A 27,686-nucleotide genomic window follows, 5' to 3' on the forward strand; every position below is an offset into this window, starting at 1 on the left:
GTGTAATTGGAGGTATGGTTGTAAAGCAAGTTGATAGGTTTAAATATTTAGGTACTTATTTAGCCAAGAATGGTTCTTTGAACTTTGAATTCGAGGAAAGGTTAAAGAAGGCTAATCAGGCAATGGGAATGCTTAAAAATATTTGGAATAATAAAAATTTTTCTGTGCATACAAAAATCAAACTTTATAAGGTAATGGTTAGGAGTATCTTAATTTATGGACACGAGTCTTGGTACAGCACAGTGACTATGGAAAATAAATTCTTGGTGTTTGAAAATAAAGCACTTAGAAGAATATTAGGAGTTAAGTGGTGGGAAAGGATACCAAATAGTTGAATTAGAGAAATAACGGGAGTGCAGCCGGTCAATGAATATGTTAGGTTCTCACGATGGAAGTGGCTAGGACATGTGTATAGGAGACAGGAAATAGTACGAGGTACACCAGGGTGGGTGGCACTTGGTAGGAGAGGTAGAGGAAGGCCAAAAGAGACGTGGGTGAGGACAATGAGACGGGAAGCTGGAGATGAGTGTTGGGGAGATCTTGAGGAGTTAGCACAAGATAGGATGTGGTGGTGTGAGTTCAACGAGGCCCTATGCATCCCCGAGGGTGCCACAGGAAATGATTGACTGATTGATTGATATATATATATATATATATATATATATATATATATATATATATATATATATATATATATATAAAATTTTGCTTATACAGCACACAGTACTTCTTCATATTATTTTGCTTATGTATAGCAATCTTCTTTTAAGGCATTGTAAACCCTGTGTGCGATATCTGTACATCTTACAAAAAGGCTTTTACGCTCGCGTTAGCCAAGCGACGGCAAGTCAGTGTTTTACTTTGTGTGTGTGTGTGTGTGTGTGTACCTATTAACTCATATAATCAAACCTGAAGGGAATGAGGGGTCTTCCAGAAGTTGACCCATTATTTTGAGAACAATAGGTTGAAGGTTATAGTCACATGGAAAAGTTCTGAGACTAGTAGATCAAAAGCCAAAGTTACTGGTAGAAGGGTGGAGGCCAGACATGAATGATACAATTCGTTTATAACAACAACCGATCGAACATAGGACCACAGGGTAAAGCTGAATGTTCGGCCGGCCTTTCAGCGGCCCACTCACTGTCAGTAGCCTAATATTCATCAATATTTGATATTGACAATAATATTGACCGTGTATGGGTTATATTGATGGATTGTTCAATATATTGATGATATCCAAATGGGTTTGAATTTAAGTGACATGATGGCAATAATAATGAGTAGTTGGTGGCAACGTCAATAACATTGATCAATATTTTTCAAGAGTGTATCAAGATCATCCCGGTAGGATGTCGAGTTACACACACACACACACACACACACACACACACACACACACACACAAGAAGAATGGCGATTCGTCACAAAAGTATATCGTGACCCCCCGCCCTTTGAAAGATCAAGTGTGATGACTATAGTGACAGAAGCAAGAGAATGAGAGCATTTAATATAATACGTCTTAGATATCAAGAGAAATACCCAGAAGCCACAAAAGAAAGATGACGTGAAAAAGAAAATAAATCAACTGAGAACAAACTTCAAGAAGGAGCTGAGAAGTTTCTGCCTTCCAGAAATTGGGTTTGGCAACTGAAGAAGTGTGCGAACCTAACCTATGGTACTGCGATGATATGCTTTTTCTCAAAGATCAAGAAAATTTCTGTGTCTAAGAACACCATTGACAAGGTCGTGGAGGAAGAAACTGATAATTGTTCAGTTGTATGTAACTATTTAGCTCCCAACCTATGTAAAGCTGTACATAGTTTAGATGTCAGTACTAAGTATACATTTTATAGTTATGAATCATGTGTAACTACTAATGGCAACATTTAAGTACAACTTTCCCTTTGTCATGGGACTGTCCCTCCATTGCAAAAGTACCTATGATCCATGTTAGCGGTATGCTACTGTAGAACTTCAAAGGTTGATAGCACTGATACATGTGACTATTGATCAATTATGATGTCACTATATTGAGCCAATATTACTGACCCTAAGTGGGCCGCTTTGGACATCTGTAGTTAAAGGTGTGGGTGCTGCATTCTCTCAGTGCCCCTTCTTGTTTTTTTCCTTCGGTCTTGCTCTCTTTCTACTTTTTCTTTTTAATGGATCTTGAAAATAACTTACGCCGACTCTGGGGCTCTTTTCTACCACTTTATATTTCATTAGAATGCCCCGCTGATTAAAAAAAAAAAAGTGGAATGACCTCGTTCCCGCACACGTCGCAAGCTTTAAAAAAAATTGAAGTCGAAATAATGCAGTTTTTATCCTAATATATAACTATTGATGAGAAATCGTAGTTTCTCAAAGAATTTTGTTTTTAGATAGGTGCAATTACTAAATACCATCAAAATATTTCTTTTATTTTTCTGGAACAGCAAGACAGTCACAAAGCGTCGACTTTCTTGATGTAAACAAACATTCAAGAGGTGAGAGTACTGACGGGAGGCTGCGTCATTGTTCACAGAGTCGCCACTCACTCAGCACAAGCCAAAATGCGTATCTCGATCAACACAGAGACGGATACTATCCCTCTCGAAGTGGCTGATGACTTGGAACTGGAAAATTTCAAGGCCCTATGTGAAATGGAGGTGAGAAGGGAATGGGAAAGTGGGCTCGTATGACTTTTTGGATTTTCCCCACGACGTAGTATTACATACGTCTTGAGCCGCAGGTTTCCTTTTGTACTTTCTTACTTCCGGCTGTAATGCTTTATCGATAACTGAGGTAGGTTTGTGCCGGCATTTCTCAGTAACTGTTGGATGTGAGCTGTATCTTTCACTCTTTACCATTTTTAGCAAGTCTTTGTTGTATTAGCCTAGTCAGCATGTATTGAAATATTTGAATTCAGTAGCTTCTTTAGACTGTTGCTGTACTGATTATGGTGAAAGATATGAGAGAAATTCCACTTATGCAATATTGTACCATGTTTTTGGTAAAATTTTAGCATGGGTGCAACAGTTCCGTCTCCCTTGTTGCAGTCTTGCTGCAAGTACTTCTATAATAGCATCTAGCACAGTTATATGTTCATTTTAGACTACCAAAGGTGTACAGGTAAGACTAAATATTACTTTTTTGGTATTTAAAGAAGCTGTCAGTTCACCTGTGGTAACGTGTTTACTGACAAGGTGCATTGATTATAGGTGATCTCTTCAGTGCATCAGGCATTTAGAACTGTAGAAAACCTAATAATCCAGACTAATCTAACCTATCCTAACTGAGCTTAACCTAACTGGGGGGCTTTGTCCTCCAGACCCTCCATGATATTTAACACAGGACTGCCACTTAGAGCCTTTTTCACAGTCATCCCTAACCTTTTGGGACTGAGTCAAAAGTACCAGGTACCCTTGGATTTCACAGTCCCACCGAATAGCTTTCAGGATCTTACTAACATGAGGACATGAGCCTGTGTTGATGTGGTAGGGTTAGTAATCTTGGGTCACTAAAACATGGATATGGTAAACTGTTAGAACAAAAAGACACTTCACCCTGCACCTTCCATGCATTGAAATGTTTAGAAATTCAAGTGTGATGATTTTGATAAATGATTTGGTCTGAGTTATGCTACAGTGTACTGTATATCATATCTGTGTGTGTATTCCCCTGCATTCTTATCCAATTCCAAGTACTGTACCCCTTCCATTCTCGTATGTCTCTCCATCATGCTCTTCATTTCCTCCATAGGTTGGTATCCCAGTTGGTGAAATGGTTGTGGTGTTCAATGCACGACCACTCACTGACAATAAAAAGAGCTTACGTGACTATGGCGTGCGGGATGGGGAACTAGTGATGATCATGAGAGCTGGGACACTCCTCAGGCGTGTGGTAGAACATCGACGACAACAGCAACAACAACCACAGCAAGGCCAAACTTTTCCAGGTATGTTCTTTAGCAGTATGAGTAATGCATTGGTATTATGGAGTCACTATATAACTTTGTCTGTATTACTTCCTTCCAAGGTACAGTAATCTCTGTTATCTGTCATGACAATTTCTGACCTATCGCATTGTCCAGCGCTTTCAACTCTGCTCTATTAAAACAATATCCAGTGAAATTAGGCAGTATCCGGCTTAGAAACGGGAAGCAGTCAATGGTACTGTGCATTTTACAGCAGTAATTGTATCATTCAGCTGAAACACGGGACCCATGTAGTTAAGACCTATCTGTACCTTGTGCATTTGTGACAAACACAGTGGCTATCCCCCAATGTTGTGTCTTAGCCTGTGGCCCCTCCATGCCTTGCTAGTTGCAGTAGTGCTGTGACTTCCCTTGTGACCCCTCAGTGCTCCTCGCCCTATTGCTCTGACTACTGTATCTAGTCCTGTGTGATGGCTGAGTTTGTGGTGGTGCCCTGGCTGCTGCAGGTGCTATATTACTGTACCGGGTATTATTTGTACTGTACTGTATTGTATTTTCAGCTATATTTTAATCTTTTACTGATGTATAATACTGTAGGAAAGTTTTTATAATAGAGGGCCACAAGGGCGTGGGAAGTAATTGTCTTGTGCGGTGTTTGTGATAAATGGGTGCTCAAGAGATGTAGTGGCATCAGAGGTAGACTGCGAGATAATGCTGCTTTTATGTGTACGGTGTGTCAGGGAGAGCAGGTGGAGATTGTCAGGCATAAAAGGATTGAACTTGCTGGTGAATCTCTTGAGTGTGTGGAAGAGTTTTGTTATTTGGGAGACATGTTGTGTGCTGGAGATGGGGCTGGAGCTATCTCTGTGGCTAGGGTGAGAAGTGGTTGGAAGAAGTTCGGGGAGCTCTTGCCTCTTCTGACATTGAGAGGGCTCTCCCTACGTGCTAAGGGGTCTTTGTATGCAGCATGTGTTAGGAGTGTAATGCTGTATGGTAGTGAAACCTGGGCAGTAAAGGAGGAGGATATTCGCCGGCTCAGACGTACAGAAATGACAATGATTAGGTGGATGTGTAGTGCGTCCCTGCGTGCTAGGTCCAGGGGGGCTGGGTTTACGATGGAAGAGTTGAGAGGTAGGATGGGACTGGAGTGTATTGGTGTTGTGATAAGGAGAGGTAGATTGTGATGGTTTGGGCATGTGGAGAGGATGGGGATGATAATTGGGTGAGGAAGGTGAGAAGTGTTAATGTTGTAGGTAGGGTAGCAAGAGGTAGTCTGAAAAAGACCTGGGACAAGGTCATTGAGTGTGACCTCAGGGATAAAGGACTAAATAGGGAAGCTGCCAGAGATCAACCAGCATGGAGAGCTGCCATTAGGTGACAAAGACCAATGCATGCAAGCATGTTGGAGCCTTTAAAAACGAAATGAAACGAATCCCAACTCAAGCTGAAGTTTTCCACTGTACGACAAATCAGACCCACAAAGTACATAAATGGTAAGTATCAGAACTGCACATACAGTAGATATGGTTAGGTTAATAGAAAGTGATGAAAAGGGCAAAATAAGGAAGGAACGTGTTCAATAGTTTTTTTTTTTTTTTTTTTTTTTTTTTTTTTTTTTAAATGTGCTCGACTCTGGGCATAGGCTTCTCAGCCTGCTCCCAAGGCCCAGTAATCTTCCTACATATCGTACACCTCTACATGTCACCACTTTGGCGTTAACACTCACCGTCCTTATTGAATACATGCTAGGTCTGTCTCATACAGGACTGATGTATTGGTATTAGCGGGGGTATGTTTACGACATGTCAGCAGGTCTTCTGGTAGATCGGTAAAGTCTGCCGTAATGAAATTCAAATCCTTAAACTGTTCCCTGCCCTAGCAGGGATTTGAACCTGGGTCCGGTAGGACCGCAAGCCACTTCTCTACCAATTGAGGAGTTTCTGAGGCTGGGAGTGGAGAGTTAGTGATCTCCACCACCTAGGATTAACTTGAGCAAGACCTCATCTTTGAATCCCTCAAAGCCATCTGAAATCACAGACAGAGCACTGTTGTTATACCAGCTCGGGGTGCATGAGAATTATGTTTTTTAGCTGAAAAATGTTCCATAATGGCAGATGTGCAGATTTTCATCTCGCAGTGATAACGAAAACTGCCGAAACCGAGGGATGTCTGTACAATAAAAGGATCGCACTGCAGTACATTATCATTCATTTTGTTATTCTCATAATTCAGTAATGTTTATATTAATACTATATCATACATACTGTTTGGACCCATTCAGTTTCCCCTTTTGACATACAGTATACTGTGGTATGTTCCTGCTGATATGTAGCTGTCATATCCCAAATATGCAAGTGATGTAGTAGTAACATCTCTTCTCAGTGAAGTACTGTTGTTAGCAAACACTCATAGCACTACTGACATTTGTTGGAACTTTGGCCTACATAATTCTAGATGATAGGATCATCCTTTAGTTTTGCATGTGGTTAAATAAGCAGCAACGTAACATTGATAGACAATCATTTTACCCTTTACAATGGACTGTTTACAAGGGGAAAGAAAATAGGCAACAGTATTAAATCAAGAACTTACAATAATTTGCTTCCCTGACAGATATCGGACTGATAGATTTTGGTTCTATCCAACTTCCGGGCAGCCAAGAGCCGAGTGCACCTCCACCCCCGACCCATGGAGACAATGGTAATGGGAGCAGCGGCAAGAATACCAACGGCAGCAGCGTGGGGGGTGAGGGGGGCGAGGAGGGGGACTTTGGGGTCTTGGGGCTGGCAGGTGGGGAGACATGAGAGTCAGTGTTTTTGCAGTGTTTGTAGCTTTTTTTTAGTGTCCTTTGCCCTTCAGTGCCCTTCTGTGACGTATTTAATTTTGCTTCATTCTTGTTACCTCCAGTTGGTTTTATTTAGTTCAAATAAGACATCTTATGTTGATGGGCCCAATGAAGGTAATATCTGACTCCTCGAGTTTGAAAAATCTTCATTGTAATACTGTTGGGGGATACCAAGAATAAAATGGGAAATATCATATCTACATTGAAAATGCCAACTCCTGATAAGGATTTGGTGATGTATTACTGAGAGAGCAACTCATATTTTATGTACTGTGCATGGAACTCAAACATTAGTAAAGTTGTAGTGACATTACTTCTTTCAAGTGATGGTAATTCATGGTACTTCCAGATAATTTCATTTTACTTTGGAAAAGTTTATGAAGGGTATATCAAACCCCCTGAATAAAAAGAAAAAAAAAAAGTATCCTAATCTGAGTAAAATTGCCAAGAGATAGCTAGAATAAACCAGTAAACTATATCATGTGATAAGTGTATGCAGTTGGAAAAGGTATTCATCTCATGGAAGATCGATGCCCCTGCCCTGCATAGTCGCGGGTTACCCATGGGCAAGCTGTAACATTCATTAGCTAACCAAAATGTAGTACAGTAATTGTCTGGTTACCTTTGTCCCAGGAGGTATTAACATGGCAGTGACATGGTAGCTGGCCTTGCACGGTATTCCCAGGTGGGGATCTCAACCACATCTACCATGTAGCCAAAGTGTGAACTGATACTACCACTGGTACATATCTGCTGTATTTAGCTCTTCCTCATGGGGGCTATGCCTCCACCATTCCCCCACACCTTGTCATGTAGAAAGACCCTCTTTGGTCTAGCAAAGTGCTGTCGCCACAGGAAGGTGGCTGCTTGTTTGCGTTTGATGGGTGTGCACAGCCAGACAGATGGGTAAAGCAGCAACAACAACATGATTATGATCAAAGGGGTGAACAGTATTTGATATAATTATTAATTAATATACCAATGCCAGAAACATATTAGAGGATCATTATATATTCAGCTTACGGCTATTATTAAGCAGTTCACTGTATTTTATTCTCTATATCTTTGTAATTTTATTCATATCTTTTTAACTAGAATACTTCATCCTAACAAAGTGAAAATTGATATACAAGACCTGTTGCTGCCTGAATTACTTGGTTTAATTTGCTATTGGTGCTTCTTGATGTGTTTTATGAATGCTAACCATACTTAATTAAGCTTTAAGGGTAGTGTTGTTGTGTGTACTGTATAGTTGTTGTCATTACTGAACTCACCATATTTTGAACTAGTAGAGTTTAGTTTCAGCAAGTAGTTCATGCTGATAAAATTGCTGGCATGCATTTTATTTCCGTGTTAATTTATTAAAATTTTGATATATAGAGGTTGATAAGTTTGTTTGAATTATTGCTGTTACACAAGATGGGAACCTCTGTAGGTACAGTAGTAGCCTTCAAGGATTAATTGAATGTATTATAGTCACGGCGCGACTCTGAGGTTGTTATTATCGTGCCCTGGCAACCTACCATTCAGAAGTGCATCTGATTTCGTGTATAATATGAGACGCATGTGATTCGTGTGTAATATGTTCGTGTACAATTATATTAGTGTATGATATTCGTGCATAATAATATGATTCTTGTATAATATGATACGAAATCGGATGCACTTTTTGAATGGTAGGTTGCCAGGGTACGAACATGACAGCCTCAGAGTCGTGCGCCGCGACTATAGTATTATGTATAATTTTTTCATGCCTAGTACTCGTAAGTAATCACACATTGGTTATAAATTGAATGGATGTTAGTCTGATTGATTTGAGGAAAATCTTACGAAACATAAGTTACTTTTTCTCAGGTTCTAAGGTTGACAGCTACATTCATGCATTGACTGAGGATTTGTTTTAAGGCAGATAGTTAGGACAAATTCTACTGGAGTACAGTGGGAGAAGTTAGTGTTAGATATATTGTGTGTGAATTTTTGGAAAAGGGCTTTAGAAAGCACTAACAAAGGCTAATGTGCCAGTAGCAGATAGGTCCATAAAAACTGATTGGATAGTAAGTATTATAGGTGCACCTATTTACCTTTTTGGTTCCATTTTGTTGAAGTACAGAGTGGTCCATATACTGTGTCCCCATATCTTTTGTGTTACTAGGAAGGTTCTGTTTCCTGCTGGGGGGAGTGCAGACATTCTGCGTACGTCATGAAATTGGCAGTCATGCAGTCTAGTATGAAGAGGGTTATGGGAATTAGAAAATGATGCATAATGTTGGAAACATTGACTGAACCATCCCAGTAACATAATAATTCTTTAATTAGAAACAAGGGATGTGCAATATATGTTCTACCCTGTGTTTTTTCTGTTATATTGGTATACTGTTGCCATGCCCCAGCCCTTCCTGCCAACCTTCCTTACCTCCCATGATTGCCTGCCTTGTGTTGTACTATTATTTTTATTTTTATTTTTTAATAAGTTCCCTGAAATATGTTTTATGTGAGGTACTGTACCTTAATTTTGTTATAGTATACCTGTATTTGTTCAGTAATTTTCAGTACAAGTGTTACATTTTTTTCTGTTATTTTTTTTATGTTCTTCTCTCATTTTGGTTTGTTTGCTCGTATTTACCTTTTTATCACAAAAAAAATTAATAAGTGCAGATTATTTTTTAGCTGAAGCTGTATACACAGGTTTTTTGAATGAATAATTGTCATTCGTGGTTTTTAGTTTAGGGAAATAATTGCCTTAGCATTATCTTCAGTTATATTCTGTCTTGTATTGTCGGTCTACCTGTTTTTATACCAATTGCAAACTTTTTGAATTGCTTTTCAGTGTAGTATAATGTATGTTATAGCAGATGCTCTTTATGCTCAAGTTGGAGACCAGTAAGATTTGCTTGTACTCATTATTTAGGTACTTCTTAAATTTAATAACCACAGAAAAAAAATCTGCGTACACAAGCCGATTTCAGCTTGTCATACATTGTCATTAATGGTAAAATTAGTCCTGTCATGGGTACTGCTACTCTAATATTCTGCTTTTGCCAGGTGATTTTTAGTTGAGAGTGAGTGTAGTAGCCTGAGGGTGTTTATGCTGTCACTGTTAATAGAAGGATGTGTGAGACTATTTGCTGATGGTGCATAAGAAGACTGCTGGACCTCATAGACTTACTGTCTAGCCTGGGCCCATTGTGGTTAAAAAAATAATAATAATAATAAAATAAAAAAAGTCTCAAAGTAACACTGAGGGTAAGCTGAAGGCAGATGACTAAGTGTAATATGGAAGAAGAGACCAGACCAGTACATTGACAAGAAGGAAGGAAGAGTATGAGAGTTCTATGCAGACAAAGTAGCGTGGAGACAATACTGTCATCATGGTGGTCCTCTTTTGGGAAATTCCCAAGTGGGAGCATGATGATGATGATTGATGAATTAGATTAGGGTCATCAGCTGATCAGGAAATAATACAGTGTTTTAAATGGACAGTTTTTACCTCATCAGTACAAAACTTTTTTTATTTTTTTTTTATTTTTTTTTATTTTTTTTTTAATGCGAGGAAGAAGGAACCAAAGGCCATGAGCCTGCAATAAGAGTTCCCTCCAAGAGAAAAACAAAGTGCAAGAGAGAGCCAAATTCAAGATCCATTCATTTCGAGATGCCTGGACACACTGCATTTGAAAGGACTGGAGATCATAGGCAGCAGGAAATACAGACAGAGGGAGACAGTTCCAGAGTTGACCTGTTGCATAAATGAAGGACTGGGAGTAACGGTTAACTCTTGCATTAGAGAGTTGGACAGAAAAGGGATGAGAGTTTGCTGCTAGACAGGTGCTACGCGCCCGTCGTAGAGGTGGAGGAATGCATGCAGACAGTTCAGAGGAGCAGTGACCATTAAAGTAGCGATAGAAAAGAGTAAAGATGCAACAGTGCAGCGAACAGACAAGAGACATGTCATACTGAAGAGATTAACCATTTTATGGTCAGGATAACCCTAGTTTTCTAACTGATATCACCCAGTTGTATTCAGATGAGTCAGTGTAGGAACCTGAATGTTAAAATTGTCACTAGGAGCTGGAGAAGGTAGAAAGTAGACATGGCTTTAATTGAATCGGTACTGTATTAGAGGTACTTCTTGACATAATGATAGTTGTACAGTAGGTGGTGGTGCTTACCATCAACTTAATGTAATGCTGCTCTCAGATGTGTCCCCTTTTCTTTCTTCCTTCGTTCCTTTCCTTCCTTCCCCGTCTGTCATTCTTTCGTCTTCCTTCTGCCTACCGGTGACTTTATGCTCCCTCTTCTTTCTTTCTTTCCTTCATTCTTGCCTTTTCCTTCTGCCTATGGGTGACTCTACACTGAGTGACAAACCAAATAGTTTCCTGTACACCAGGAAACTATTTACTGCACTGGGTGATAACCATATTACCATATTATTGTGCCTGGTGGTTTAATGAGTAATTAAGACATTCCAATTCCATTGAGCTTGTGCAGGTTTATATCCAAGGGGTGGTTTGGGGTGTATTGCTCATGTAATGCCACTCAGGGATGAGTGAGGCTGGTCACTCATCTTAAATGCCAGGACCAACTTGCCTAGCCCTGGGCTCCTATGCTTCTCATGTGGCAACATAGGAGTGGATGATGATGATGTGCAATGATATATTAATTGAGATGAAAAATACATCAGAGTGAAGCGCTAACCCTCTTATGTATGGAATGACTCCAGTGTAGTGTACTGTATTGTTTTACAGGCTCTAGCATGCTTGCATGTGTTGGCGTTACTGTACAATGACCCCTAATAATTATATTCAGCCTAGAGTGAGTCATAGGAGCCTGAAGAAATTAAGTAGGATCTACCCATACATTCAGTACAGCTGCTGTGATACAAGTAACTTAGTATGGGCAATGTTGACATGGCAGGTAGCAGCAGTGGCGATGACCCAGCTGTGATTCGGGACATGCTACTGGCCAATCCTGAGCAGCTGGCCCTCCTCCGCCACAACAACCCCAAGCTGGCCGACGCCCTCACTAGTGGAGACCTAGGTGAGTCTGAATTGAGGAGGGAACTGCTAGAAAATGGCATGTGTTATAGTTCTTCATTTTTATCTTGTGTTTTCCATTTGTCTGCCAGTACAATGTTGTTACTGTTACTTTCTAACTTTTCTAGTACCTATATTACTTGTTATTTCACCAGGCTGCCTATTGATATATGCTGTTTATGTCTGCCTATTTCAAGTTAAAGTATGTAAACTCTTGCTGTCACATATGATAGGACACAGATATGGGACGAAGATGGACGATGGCTCTTTATTCATTGTTTGCAATGCCATTTCTTCCCCAGAGACATTTGCCAGTGTCCTGCGTGAACAACAGGAGCGGCGGCGAGACAGGGAACAACAACGAATCAGGCTGTTGACTGCTGATCCGTTAGACATGGAGGCACAACAGCTTATTGCCAGGGAGATACAGCAGGAGGTGAGTTTGAAATTTTTTTTTTACTTTTTATTTAGTTATGCTTATAGCCCCATATCTTGCAACCACTATTTCATCATCATGTCTTTCTCTCTCTCTCTCTCTCTCTCTGGTAGGATAGGCCACAAAAAATTTTAATGGGTAGGGTTTCGAAACAGGAAGGTGAAAATTATAAAAATAGAAGAATGGTCAACATAGTAACCTTTGATATAGACTCACACATCCACTCAACTTACGATTTTGTTTTCACTTACAGTATTGTTCATGACCTTTGCTACGGTCATTTGGTAAAATTTTCTATACTGACATTGTTACCTTTTGATTGGCTTGCACCCCATTGAGTTTGAGATTTTTGTTTTTGTTTTTCCTTCTTAATGCCAGGCATTGGTTTTCCTGGAACACATAGGGTTAGAGGCAACCTCAGATAACCCTATTAGCCTGAAGACATTGTTTTTTTATTTGGATCTGGCTAACATGACATTATTGAACTTAGGTAAACCTCCTTATACTGAGAGGGATATACAGGTCTGTATATTTCATTTACATCAGTTGTTTTTTATCGAGAGAGAAGGTGACACCCAGTGTGATGTTACAGTGAATGGAGAGAGACGGGAACTGGTGAGAGAGTTCAAATACTTGGGTTCAGTGATAGAAAGGAGAGGAAAATGTGCAAAAGAAGTGGAAAGTAGAGTGACACAAGGAGGGAAAGTAGCTGGTGCAATGAAGGCCTTGATAAAAAACAGAGGCTTGAGTGTTGCAGCTGCACGAGGCTTACATGAAAGGAGTGTTAGTGCCGGCTTTAACCTATGGATGTGAGACTATGGTGTGGTATGAAAATGAAAAGTCAGGGGTAAGAGCAATGGAGATGGGACTGCTGTGGAATCTATGTGGGGTGCAGAGAGTGGATAGGATACGGATTAATGTGATTCGTGAAAGATGCGGAGTGAGGAAGTCTGTGGACACCAGAATCAAAGAGAGTGTACTGAGATGGTATGGTCATGTGGAGAGAATGGATGACAACAGAGTGGTGGAAAAGGTATATCTGAATGAATCTGAAGGAGGGAGGAAGTGAGGTAGGCCAAGAGGAAGGTGGAAGGATATGGTGGATGAGTGTATGAAGAAGAAAGGTATGGAAGTTGGTGAGGCTAAGGGACTGACAAGGGACTGAGCTGGCTGGATGAATTTTGTGCGGAGAAGCGCAAAACCAGGGATTTGGCACCCATTTTTAACGTGACAGCATTCGGACTGACTCTGTCAGATGGGTGTATGTGAAGCTACATAACGTGGTGATTTTTTTTTTTTTTTTGGCCTGTCTGATGGAGCCAGGATTCCGTGGGCTTGACGGATGAGTGAATGGAAGCATGGGCCATTGTGTTGGGCAAACTTCAGCTGTCTGGATGTTGGTACTCCTCACCTTGCCCTAGGGTGGAAAAGCAGGTTTGGATGATGATGATGTTTTCCCATCATCCCCATTCTCATCATCCCAACCCATATTTCCACTGAAGAGAAAGAGAAGGACTGTTCATATTTGCTAATAAAAACCTTTTCTTGACAGAACATCAATGCAAACATGGAAGCTGCAATGGAGTACAACCCTGAGAGTTTTGGCACAGTTCACATGTTGTACATCAACTGCAGAGTCAATGGTCATGATGTCAAAGCCTTTATTGACTCAGGTTTGTTGATGAGTTCTGAATTTTACTTACACTGTATATTTATTATAGTAATGCTTCTGAAATACATCACAGCTTTCCATCTTACTTGGTTTTTGACTGATGTGTTTTTGAATAATAATTTTTTGTGTTGTTTGTAATGTAACCATGTGTTTAAAGACCAGTTACTGTACTAACATGTAGGTCCTTTCACACTGTTGTACCTTTTGTAGTGTCTCAAATTTTAGCCATTTTCCCATAGCCTGGAAGTCTCCATGCTCGACTCACCCCATATCTTTTCTGTCTGTCTACAAGCACTCTTCCCTGTACATTCACACCCACCTGTGTCCCTCCTCAAACAGTCATCTTCCTCTTTCCTCTCAGGTTGTTCAAACCAAACCATCTTTTTCCAATTTGCAAAATTGTGTTGGGATTTCTAATGCCAAATCTATCTTGTAGCACACTCTTTTTGGTTCCACCACTCATAATGACTTTTCTCATCGTTGTCATTATCCATCTGTCCATCTCATCATCCAGTCCTTTTTAGCCCCATCAGGAGCATAGATATCTAGAGCTAGGTTATTCATTCCCAATGTTTAAGATGGGGGTGACCAGCCACACCTGTCCTTGAGCAGCATTGTGTGAGCAATAGCTTCAGACATCCTTAAGATGCAAACATTTACTGGCCCCATCTGGTTGGAGCATCTAAACTCACCAGACTACTGGGCATCATTTTGTTATATGGCTACCACCCAGTGTAGTAAATGGTTTCTTGGATTACAAGAAACCATCTGACTGTACCATGAGGCTTCATTACATTGAGTGTGTGTGTTTTTTTTTTAAGCTAATGTAATCATGATGCACCATACAGTAATCTGTGGGTTAGATCCATTTCATGACTCTCAAAAAAAAAAAAGGGGAGGGGGAGGGATGCAACCTGTGTTAAGTTCATACTACCATTTCTTGAAGTGCTAATGCCAGAGGAAACTGACATTTCCACCATAGAGTTAGATAGTTTACCTAATTCACATCTACAGTGTTCTGTAGATGACAGATCAGCTTAGCTGGACCATAGTTAGTTAGGATGCACTTTACAGTGTGCTGACCCATTCAGTCTGTTGATGTTTTTCTTACTGACCCATTCAGTCCAATGGTGTGTTTCTTAGTTTATGTCTGCTACTTTCAGAGACTTTTATTTAGCTTAGCAGGGATTTTTCAGACTGGAGTGCAGTGGTTAGATATAAACTCCTGTAGTATGTGGTAGAGTCTTCTAAGATGAATAAAATTATCTGGCAGCAGCAAGAATAAACTACTAATGTCATCTTGGAGTCATCACGTACATTCATTTTAAGTTTTACCAGTACATCTGTTTTCCATGTAACAGCCAGGCAGGATCATCAGATAGCACGCCTCAATCTTGTTTTGTCCTACACTTCCACACTAGTATGGTAAAACCCAGCAAAATTGAACTAATTTGTGCTGAAGGTGGTCCATACTAAAAGATTGTCTAGATAAACTGGGTTCTAGAGGAATGGATACACACATCAATAACCAGATGGCTGAAGAGGTCTCATAAACATAGGCTTGGATAGTGCCCAATACTATACAGTACAGTATATTGTTTTTCTCCTTCCTATGATTTTACTGTAATGGCTTATACAGTGTCCAGTACTGAGCAATATATTGTTTTTTCTGTTTCCTATAGTTTTACTGTAATGCACAGGGCTTACTGAATTTACTACACAAATTGTGAGAATATTATCTGAGGAAAAATTATGTACACACTTCAGATTTTAAGATGAAGGATGTTTGCTTGTAGTCCCAGCAATTGGCTTACTTCATCATATTAATCCCTCAGCGGCCACCGGTGTTGAACAACGCCATCAAGTGCCAGTGTCAGTGATTTAGATTTAACTATCTGTTTATCTATCTATTGCCTGATGCCTTAATGTGAGCTATAAAAAACTGGAAACAGTTATGGGAAGGGAACAAAGGTTGCTGGTATGTTTACATGACCCTACCATCCTAAGCACTCAGGTGGTCAGTTTATCTCAGATGTTTTTTCCTATATGATTAGATGTTAATGGCACATGCACAGTAATTTTATGAATTCTTCCACACATCACAGCGAATCACAGGATAGATTTAGGAAGCTAAGAAACACATTGCCAGGTGCACCAAATGATTCTCTTCACATCAAGAAAAATATTTTTTTTTTTGAAAATTGAAAACTTGTCCCTGGGGCTGGCCTGAGGGGTTAAGATCTGTGGTATATATATAACTGTTGTTTTGATCATTTTTCCACTGTCTGTATTGTAAATTCAGTCAGAATTAAAACTTTTTGTAGTGTTTGGTGTACGCAACAGTAAAATCTTGGGCAAAAGAAAAAATTATGTACCGTACTTTACCAGACACTGTCCAGATTTATCTTACAAGATCTTACTTTTAGCCACACCACACATGTGCTTCCATGACTGCATTTGCATATGTCTTATAACTTGTGATCATCATATATATCCGTGGATATTTATATTCAGTACAGTATACCATATTATGTTACAGGCTTGTGATTTCAAAGTGTTATATTTAAGTGCAGACATGTGGGTGAGGTGAACTGCATCCAGACTCTTCTGTTGTGAGCAGGCATATTCGCGAGTGGTTAGCCAGTAAGCATGTTTCCAGTTGTTTTACTGTAATGCCTCTAGATATAAAGTCAGCACACACCACCTCATCCTATGTCTCTCATGGTCTACCTCCTTTTCATCAGTTACCCAGAGCCAAAAGTCTTCTGCACCTCCTCATCCAACTCACTGGGTCAGTCCTCTCAGCATGTCCAAACTATCTCAGTCTTCTTTCTACTCTCCCCCTGATGCTCCCCCACATCCAGCTTCCTTCTCTGCTCCTTTGAAGGGATTGTTTGATGATGATTATATTTGTATTTTGCTTATTCTGATGGCATCAGTCTCATTGTGACTAATTGAAAAAAGTTTTTTTTTTTTTTTTTTTAGTATTCGTCTGAATATTCTCATGAAATCCTATACAGCACAAACTAAAGAGGATAAGATGTACTGTGTGGAGGTACAGTATCAGGACATGGGTAGATGCTGGAAGGAATAAATAGTATAAGGAGTGGCGAGGACATTAGGCTGGCATGTAAGTGATGCTGACAGAAAGAGGAGGCATGGAAGGTAAAGGTGATAGCGTGATATGATAAGTGAATGTATGATGCCTTTAACATTTCTTTTCCTGGGTCCTACATTGTTTGCATATTTTCATCATCATCAAGACTATTTTTCCCACCTAAGAATGGGTGAGTAGGTCCAGAAGCAGGAAAAAGGAAAGTAGCTACTAATGCAGGAGAACTATCAGAAGCATGCGTAACAAAATGAACTTGTAAGAAATAGGGTTAGGATAGTGTTGGTGATGTCTTTTTTTTCAATTCTCTTTAGAGAAACTGTTTTAGAATGGTGATGATGAAGTGATTATTATTATAATTCATTTTTTCTTAATCTTCTACAGGTGCCCAAACGACCATCATGTCAGAGGCATGTGCAGAGCGGTGCAACATCATGAGATTGGTGGATACGAGGTGGGCAGGTGTGGCAAAAGGTGTTGGAACCCAGCGTATCATTGGCCGCGTCCACATGGGTCAGATACAGATTGAGCAAGATTTCCTGGCTTCATCATTTAGTATTTTAGAGGAACAGCCAATGGATATGTTACTGGGACTTGATATGTTGAAGAGGCACCAGGTTAGTTCATTTTTATGTGTTGTGTGTTTGCTATTTGGTATGTGGGGGCACCCATCATCCACTCACTCAGTGTAGTGTTGCCTTATGGCCTCTACACTGAGTTTCAAGCCAGATGGTTTCCTGTACCCAGAAAACCATTTACTATGCCTGGTGGTAACCATGTAACCAGGGTTTGTGGCAGGGTTAAGTGTTCCCCAGATACCCCTATCTAAAATCACTAAATATATGGCACACATTTTGGAGAGCCTTGGAGGGCCCGATACCTACCCAGGGCCCCAACCAAATGGTGAGATTCGCATGGCCATGTGGAATGTGAGAGGTGTGAATGAGGAGAGCAAGAGGATGGAAGTGGTGAATGTGTTCAAGAGTGCGAGATATGCCGTGATGGCATTGTGTGAAACTAAGATGAAAGGGTGTGAAGTGGAGGAGTGGGAGGGTGTAAAGTGTGTAAGATCGGGCATGGAAGATGCAAGGAAGGGCTTGCTTTGTTGATGAATGAAGTGTGGCAGAGTGGAATAAGAGATTATAAATGTGTCAGCTCGAGATGTATGTGTTTTAAGTTCAAGTTTCAGAAGGTGAAAGTGGCAGTGATTGCAGTGTATGCACCATGTGAGGACAGGAGTGAGACAGAAAAAGACAGGTTTTGGGATGAGCTGGATGAAGTAGTAGGAGAAATGCCCAGGAGTTATAAAGTGATTGTAATGGGCTATATGATTGCAGAGTAGGCACTAGTCCTGTGAATGATATGATGGGTAATAATGGAGTACCATGATAGAATGATAATGGAAAACGACTGAAGGACATGTGTCTGGAGAGGAATTTGTGCATTTGTAATTCATATTTTAAACAAAGATGCACATAAATGTACATGGTATAGAGGGAATGGAGATCATGTTGAAAGGAGCCTGACTGATTACGTGCTCGTAGAGAAATCGATGCTGGGTAGTGTTACTGATACGAGGGCAGTGAGAGGACGATGTGGAGGTTTGTCAGGTCATGTGATTGTGGTATGCAAGATCAAGCTGAGAGGAGTGAGGCTGACGAAAGAGAGAGAGGAGTTGTCAGGAAGAGAGACTGAAAGTTGAGAAGCTGAGGATCAAAAAAATAGCAGATGAATACAGTGCCAAAGTAGGGGAGGATTTAGAATCAGTGAATGAGAATGAAATGGTTCTGGACAGCTTGTGGAATGTATATAGGGATTGCTTAGTTAACAGTGCTAAAGCGGTGTGTGGTGTGGCAAGAGTAACAACAAAGAAGAAAGGTACGGCATGGTGGGTTGAAGAGGTTAAGAGAGCAGTGGAGGAAAAGAGGAAGAAGTGGCTAGAGTGGATATAGGACAGGGGTTCAGTTGAAATAAGAAGTGAATATGTTGAGATCAAGAAGCATGTAAAAAGACTAGTCAAGAGGAAAAAGAAGGCGGTAAATGATGATCTAGGAAGAAAAATGAATGCAAATTACTCTGAAAATAGGAAGTTTTTCTGGAAAGAGGGGTGCAGATGTAGAAGTGACAGTGGAAGGAAATGTGAAAGTGTGAGTGATGTAAGTGGTAGATTATTAACCCATGGGGCTGAAGTAAGGACCAGATGGAAAGAATATTTTGGAAGTCTGATGAATGGGAATGGAGAAAGCAAAGTTACAGTTGACATTCTTGATTTTGGGGATATACAAAGAAGGAATGCAGTGCCAGGAAATGCGACACTCACACAGGTGAAGAATGCTGTGAAGCGGTTGAAAAATGGTAAAGCAGCCGGGGTTGATAAGGTGTATGCAGAGATGATTAAGTGTAGTGGAGAGAGCAGAATGAAGTGCTTGTTGGAAATATGTAAGAAGTGACATGAACATGAAAAATCAAGAGTAAGAGCAGTGGAGATGGGACTGCTGAGGAATGTATGTGGCATACAGAGAGTGGGTAGAATATGGAATAATGTGATACGTGAAAGGTGTGCAGTGAGGAAATCTGTGGACACCAGAATCAGAGAGAGTGTACTGAGATGGTATGGTCATGTGGAGAGAGTGAATAACAAGAGAGTAGTGAAAAAGGTATATCTGAGTGAACCTGAAGGAGGAAGGAGGCACGGTAGGCCAAGAAGAACGTGGAGGAATATAGTGGAGGAGTGTGTGAGGACGAGAGTTATGGAAGTTGGCGAGGCTAAGGAACTGACAAGAAACCAAGCTGGCTGGATGAATTTTGTGCGGAGAGGTGCATAACCAGAGATTTGGCACCCCTTTTTAACGTGACAGTATTCGGATTGACTCTTATTAGATAGGTATATGTGAAGCTACAGGACGTGGGCAAATTTCTTTGCCCTACATGATGGAACCAGGATTCCGCGGGCTTGAAAGATGAATGAATGGAAGTGTGGCCCATTGAATTGGGCAGACTTCAGCTGTCTGAATGTTGCTACTCCTGACTCTGCCCTAGGGTGGGAAAGGAGGTCCAGATGGTGATGATGATGATAATTGCTATTTGGAGAGGTATATGAATGAGGATGGTGTGAGTTGGATGGAAGGCAGCCTTATGTCAGGGGATTGGATGATATAGAGGCAATTTTTTTTATATCCAACCCCTCTGCTACATTAAAACATTTTGCTGTAGACTGATAGAGAGGCACAGATAGCAGAGGTATGCTGCCATCAAGGGCAGGTTTGAATCCCAATGGTGCCTGGTGTTGATTTTAATGGTTTGTGCATGCTCTCTCCTTGCAACCCCCATCACTATTAGATGACTATAGCCTGTTATATAGACATGTTCAGTGCTCTCATATTGGGATGAGGGTTTTGTATGGGAGTGCTGAAAAAAATGTGTCACAAAAACAGAAGGTTAAAAAGATTGCATCATTCATCAGCTCTGTTTGTGGTATTAGAAGTCGTGATATGTAATTTGTCACATTTGACTGAGCATTCTTAATGATGTCACAGTAGCATTAGGATGTAGACACGAATTCCTAGTAGGCATGCCCCCTAAGAAAGAATAACACATCATGTTTTTGTTTCAGATTTTTTCTTTTAATCACACTGCAGCCTTCAGAATGAGTGTACATGAAAATACCATGTTCATTTCATTTCATTTATAACAGCTCCAACATGCTTGCATGCTTTGGCCTTGATTACCTAATGACAGTAATCCATGGTGCTCGATCTCTGGCACCCTCCCTGTTCAGTCCCTTATCCCTGTGGTCACACTCAGTGACCTCGTCCCAGGTTTTTTTCGCTCTGCCTCTCATAACGCTACCCCTAATGTTAACACTTCTCACTTTCTGCACCCAGTTGTCATCCCCCATCCTCTCCACATGCCCAAACCATCTCAGTCTACCTCTCCTCATCACAACAGCAATGCACTCCAGTCCCATCCTACCTCTTAAAACTCTTCCATCGTAATCCAAGCCCCTCCAGGCCTCGCATTCAAGGATGCACTGCACATCCACTTGATCATTGTCATTTCTGTACATTTGAGGATGTGAATATCCTCTTCCTTTACTTTACAAGTCTCACTACCATACAGCATTGCACTCCTAACACATGCTGCATACAAAGATTGCTTTACACAGAGGGAGAGCCCTCACTATGTCAGGAGAGGCAACAGCTCACTGAACTTCTTCCAACCATTCCTTGCACTAGCCCAGCCTTCAGCAAATAACATGTCTCCTAAATAGCAAAACTCTTCCACACACACGAGTGACAAACCAACAAGATCAATGTGGGGTATGCTTCCTCCCCCCCATGGAATTTGCCTCGTTGTTCTTTTGAGGTTGACATTGTGATGATAACTTGCCATGAGGTAGACAGTATGAAAATTATTAAGAAGGTAAGGACAGATCCAAGTATTTGTTGCTATGCCATGAGTCATGTGTGTCTCAGGTATGCTTGACCCAATATCAAGAAAACGTATCAGTCATTGTGAATGGATATAAAGTATGAGGTGGATATTTGCTCTCATTTTGGTTGTTGAAGTTGAAATGTACTGGTACTTTTCTTTTTCCGTGGTATTCTTAAAAGGTCCCAAGAATGCGCTTATTTTAAGCGGTGAAATGGCGGGGGACAGGGCGACTTGGAGGCGATTTGTTTGTGGCCACCCCAAACGGGATTGAGACGTCTGGCAATAGATAGATAGATAGAACATCTGCTGTTGAAAAATGTGTCCTAGAGAGCACTTTTTGTACATAACAGAGCCCGACTGTAATATTACTATTATCTGCCACATTCATTTTCCTGTTGATTAAATTCTACAAGTAACACTATGCTATCTAAAAATGATTCATATAAAGGGTCTCCTTAACAAAACCCTGTAATGGGTACTGTTTTTTACAGATGTGCATAGACTTAAAGAATAATAAACTTCACATTGGTACCACTGGCACATCCACTTCCTTTCTGGGTGAGAGTGAGCTGCCTGAATGTGCCCGTCTCACAGCCATGAGTGAAGAAGAGTTGCGTCGGCAGTCTGAGGCAGCAGCTAAAGAAAGTGAAGACAGAGCACTAGCTCAAGCTCTGTCTGCCAGTGCAAAAGAAGGGAAAACCAGTGAGGATGGTGCTAGCACCAGTAAAGGTAAGGATTTGTTCCATTAGAAACTGAATTGTAACCTATACTGTCAGTTATTAGCAATCTTGAAAGCCTCAGGAATTTAATTATTCAGGGGTACAAGATTTATATAAATATTTTAGTTTTCATACTTAACTAAAAAAAAAAAAAAGAAAGAAAGAAAATGTCATCAGTAATAGTAAATAGTAACAACCAGTCTCACCTCTGTCATGGTGCAGGGACCCAGACCTAGATGACCATAGTTCAGAACATTCCAGGGTGACACTGCATACTGAACTGCTGTCTTAGAAGAGCCTCTTGATTGGAAGAATGCGTTAAAGAAGTATCTGTACCCTGTACGAATTATGAAAGGAACAAGATGAAACTAATGTAAAACCTTACTCTTTCAGGCTAATTGGAGAAGACCTAGTCTGGTAGATGCTAAGTTTTACTCTTGCTGAGTGTCTAAATATATTAGACCACAGTCCATTGATATTAAACAGAAGTTCAATATGATTACTATGTGAATCTGAGGATCTGAAAGTGCAATATGCATATCACTTTGATGCTAGACAGGCACAATCTGATTGGAGCACCTTAATTACCCACTAATCCACCAGGCATCATAATATGGTTATATGGTTACCACCCAGCATAGTAAATGGTTTCATGGTGTACAGGAAACCATTTGGCTTGTCACTCAGTGTAGAGTTACCACAGGCAGAAGGAAGAGGAAAGAGTGAAGGATAGAAAGAAGAGGGAGTGTAAAGTCACCCATAGGCATAAGGATGAGGAAAGACTGAAGGAAAGAAAGACAGAAGAGGAAGGAAGGAAGAGAGGAAAGGGCAGACACCCAAAGCAGCACTACATCGAGTGAGTGGATGGCGTGCCCCCCACCTACCACCTAATATTATTTCTTCTGTAATTCTTTTTCTTTTTGTATGGATCTTATCTCTTAGGTGATGTTGATGATGTTTAACTTGTTAACTTTGAAATAATCAGGAATGTTGATGATGAAATTTTCGTAGTGGAGTATTTATTTGTATGCATGTTTTTCAAATTCCTCCCTTATTTTTTACTGTTAATAATCTGTAGATGTGCAGAAGAATAGCACTGCAAACCCACAGTCAGAAGAGTCAGTTGGAGACAGCTCTTCCAATCCTGCACCCATGGACAACTTCTCAGACTCAGACATCCAGGAGATAATGCAGATAGGCTTTAGCAGGGCTCAGGCGATAGATGAGCTCCGGCGGCAGAATGGCAACAAGACACAAGCCATTGCTGCACTTTTCGCAAAGTCACTTAAGATGTAGCACCACCACAGTCACTGTTGCAGCTGTACAATCACCACATTCAGCCCAAGTAATCACAAGAATTATCATCACATTGACACCTCTGCCACAACAAGTACTAACTATTATTTCACCAAACTGCCACAAAAAAGTAATAAAACAAAGACTTTTAAAGTAGGTATCATATTTTTTTCAAAATAGTCATCATACGTTCATTGAATCATCACATCCCATTTTGAAATACAGTATCATTAAAGCTTCAACTGTAGTCATACCTGATCATCACAACATATTCTACTATTTTATCCATGAAACCAGTCAGAGAAGTATGATAATTAAAGTTGCTACAATTATACTCTTAGGCTGCTATGACCACTTTTTCAACTGAACAAAATCATATCGGGTTAACTGGAACAGAATTCTGATTAGAGTTATCCTGACCTTGAGAGGGCTAATAGCACCAGCATTAACACTCTCAAGCTCCCATACTTACTCAGCTAATTTAGATAATCTGGCATTGACTTGAATATATTCGATAGTAGATATAGTCATGAGAGGGTTAATATTTTCTCGTTATACAGTACTTGCAGCAGTAACTAATATCATAACCTCACATCCAGGCAAGCACCCAATCAAAACTTAACTAACCAGTTCAAGTAGGACCATCTTAGTATTCATTACAACCTACACTGTAGCAAGTAATCCATTCCTACTTTAATATGTAATCTTGAACTACTAGTCACAGTGATATTCATCAGTGCACCAAACACTTCACGTGCTATACTCTGCAACTAATACCGTTGTACCTATTTCAGACATTCAGAAAGTGGTTACAAATCATCTGAAATTATCAGCACTGTGCATGATGTAAAATGATAAACTACCATACCATTCCATTATGACTGCAGTTACAGCTGTCACACTCAGCATGAAAACACATTAGTAGCTTAACTTTTTAAAATTTCATGGTTTCAGCCATTACATATCCCACTGCGAACAAGTCAGTAGCCACAACTGAAATATTCCACACTTACAGCCATCACTTGCTCTTCAGTTAACATGTCTGTCATGTAACTGAAAAATTCCACAGCTACGGATATCCTGTAATCCACAGATAACATATAAATCGCTGTAACTAAAGTGTTCCACAGTTATAGCCATCATCTCCTTCACAAGTAACACATCATATCTGAAATGCTGTACATTATTTCCCAGCTGAAGCTTTTAAATCATCCATGTAACTGAAAAACTCCACAGTGTAAGTGATTATATCCACATTCAGCGGATCAATCATGTAATTGGAATATTTCACAGTTACGTTCATCATATTGTCCACAGGTAACATATCATTTATCCATCCATCCATCCATCATCCAATCATGTCACCCCACAGAGGAGCATAGGAACCCTGGGCTAGGCAAGTTGGTCCTGACATTTAAGATGAAAATTTTACATCACATCTCATCATGATCTCAAGAAAAGTTACAGGACAGTAAATCCCCAATTTACCGGACTCCCAGCTTTTAAAAATTCCTTAGTACCATGACAAGGCTCTTCAGTGATTAAGCTAGGCACGGTATCGGATTAGTCCATTAATGCATTTAAAAAATAAATTTACAAATCTTAAGTCTTCTTATCTATAGTAATCATCAGTTTATATCATTTGAAAAGCACAGTATTTTGAGTTTAACAGTACTCAGTACATGCCACTTACAAGGCCATGCCAGACAATTAATTCACATTTTTTTTATTTTGTTACTGTGCATTTATTTATTTATATATTTAAGTAATTTATTTGTGTATTCTTCTCTTCCACCAGCCTCGCAGTGTATGTACGGTATAGTGTAATCAGTAATATACGATGACAATGTAGTTGGTATATACAATACTTGAAAAAGCATAATGCATTTAGTTAGCATTGTATAAAATCAGGACAAAATAGGTAAATGGTTTAAGATGCAGAGTAATGTTGACTTCTTCCTCCACCTCTTGCGTATTCCCTGTTTATTTGTGTGTGTGTGTGTGTGTGTGTGTGTGTGTGTGTGTGTGTGTGTGTGCGCATGATATACTGTAGATTTACTTACTGTATATTCAAGTATATATATTGATACCACTTGGAGAAGGATATTTAAGAGGGTGCTATAGTATGCCCTTCCAGATTCTCATTTGTCTGTCACATAAATGACATGTACTATGGCTTTCAAACACTGCAACTCTAACAGAAGAGAGCTCCACTTTTCACCCTTCTCTCTAAATGCCTTCCACATTTATATGTGGTTGTTGGGGTAGGTCGCTTCTCCTTTCAGGAAAAGTGACTCATTGTTTCATGGATCTTTTAACACTGTTTGAATGTGTATAGTAGGTCTCTCTGCCCTAATTCATTCATTCCTTTAGCGCACTTATTTTGATACAGTAAACACCTGTTTTGATGCAGTAAGCTTTTCATATTATCAAACAAGTTCCCATAATTAGTGCATACAGAAGTCACAAATTTGACAGCTGAAATTAAAGTGAATTGGTAAAGTGTTGCATCATTTCATTGTAAGATTACTAGAAGTTTTCCATGTGAGTAACTATTATTCATGTTAAGCAAATGCAATTTTTATCTTGCTAGATACTGTAGTTTGTTTGTAACCAGTGACCTTTGTCCTAGGGGACAGGGGTTAAAGAATACTATTCATATGCTCATGTACCATTAAAGCCGACTGAAAGAAATGTGCAAGGAGCTAGAAACATCATCCTTTGTATTGGTGCAGGTATGGGGCACCCCCCATTGTCCAACATTATTATTGCAAACTACCTTGCATCTCATACAGTTAATTGAAGGGAGAGATGGTAACTAGGATTTACTTTTACTTCAGATCAGTGTAACCATACATCAGCAAACATTGCTGTGGATCTCCTCCATCCCATGTGAAACTGGGAAACTGAGTTAAAAATGTATAAAAAGGAAAATAATAGGTTATTATTATTTTTATTATTATTATTATTATTACTATTATTATTATTGTTGTAATTATTTCTGCATTGCACAATTAGAAAAATCTGACCCCTTTTATAATGGACTCTCCGATCTAGCAACACCATGGTGCCTTAATTTGTTCGGTAAATCAGGATCTACAGTACTGTAGTTAGTCTCATGGCAGGTGGTGTTTACATACTCACTTCATCATGATAGATCTAAGTTTTATAACAAAAAGAGCATGATTTTTGTGGAGGGATGTCCTTCATGTAAGTTAATAGTAAGATTTGTAAAATAACTGAAATAAGGTGATACAGTTGCTTCCTTTTAAAAGCCACTATTGATGCCACTGACACCTACCTACACTTAGGGTTTGTAATGATATCTTTTAGCTAGATTGAGAGCAGTATTCTAAGTTGACATGCAAGGCTTCGTAGTGCCTCTTCCTTAGTGATTTATTGCTTATTATGTTTTAAGTTTCCCTTGTATGTTATTCAGTTAATGTTTAAATAATTTAATAATACAAGAGGATGTCAAGATGTAAAGTTTGTATAAATCACAAAGGAAGACGTGATGTAAAACCTCCAAGGCCACTTAGAATACAACTGTAAAGCTCACTTAGTAAACCACAAACTAGATTACAGCCTGAAGGTTGTGTGATATGGCCATCAAGCATACCTTACCATAGGTAGGCTATCCAGATATGTACAAGTTTTTTATGAAATAGATTATATCTATTTTCAGCTAATATCCTTTGGGGTTGCTCCTTTTTCCTCCTTATTTGGGGTTTTGGTTATGTTCTTACACTCATTTGACTCCATCGAAATCAGCTAATGTCTTGTATTATAAAATATTAATTTTTCTTTATGGATGTTTGTAATGAAAAGAAATATGTACTCTTGACATAGAAGGAAGCCTGATTTCACATGGTATACAAAATCGTTTATGACACTCGTAATTGTATTGAAAACCACCTGTATTTAATAGAAAGCCATCTCTTTAATGGTAATATTAAGGTGATACTCAAGCAGTGTTCAAATGTTAACTTTTTCTAGTACAGTAAAGCCCTGAGTTTTGCGCCTAATTGGTTCTGTGAAAAGTACCACAAACCACGAAACCGCTAAAGTTGGGGCATTGATCCTATGGGAAATAGGCTAATTGGTTCTGGGTCCTATGCTGACTCGCCTTAAAACCCATTAATGCAATTTAAAATATACTGATTACACATGAAAAGTAACTGGTATTAATACAAAGTACATTATAAGCACGAAAACTCACTTGGAAG

General features: G+C 39.7%; 1 protein-coding gene across 1 annotated transcript; it reads left to right on the plus strand.

The window, feature by feature from the left end:
• Positions 1-2,552: 2,552 nt before the first annotated feature.
• On the plus strand, positions 2,553-23,460 carry rngo (DNA damage inducible 1 homolog rngo). The gene is made up of 9 exons (XM_080266607.1): positions 2,553-2,648; positions 3,742-3,937; positions 6,530-6,706; positions 11,673-11,795; positions 12,094-12,227; positions 13,780-13,900; positions 17,396-17,628; positions 21,937-22,168; positions 23,243-23,460. Exons 1-9 carry the CDS (start codon positions 2,553-2,555, stop codon positions 23,458-23,460), a joined length of 1,530 nt encoding a protein of 509 aa, XP_080122733.1.
• The last annotated feature ends 4,226 nt before the right edge of the window (positions 23,461-27,686 follow it).

Source organism: Coenobita brevimanus, chromosome 21, assembly GCF_032717465.1.
Source record: "Coenobita brevimanus isolate Jiangsu-jjx chromosome 21, ASM3271746v2, whole genome shotgun sequence".
Classification (NCBI taxonomy): Eukaryota; Metazoa; Arthropoda; class Malacostraca; order Decapoda; family Coenobitidae; genus Coenobita; species Coenobita brevimanus.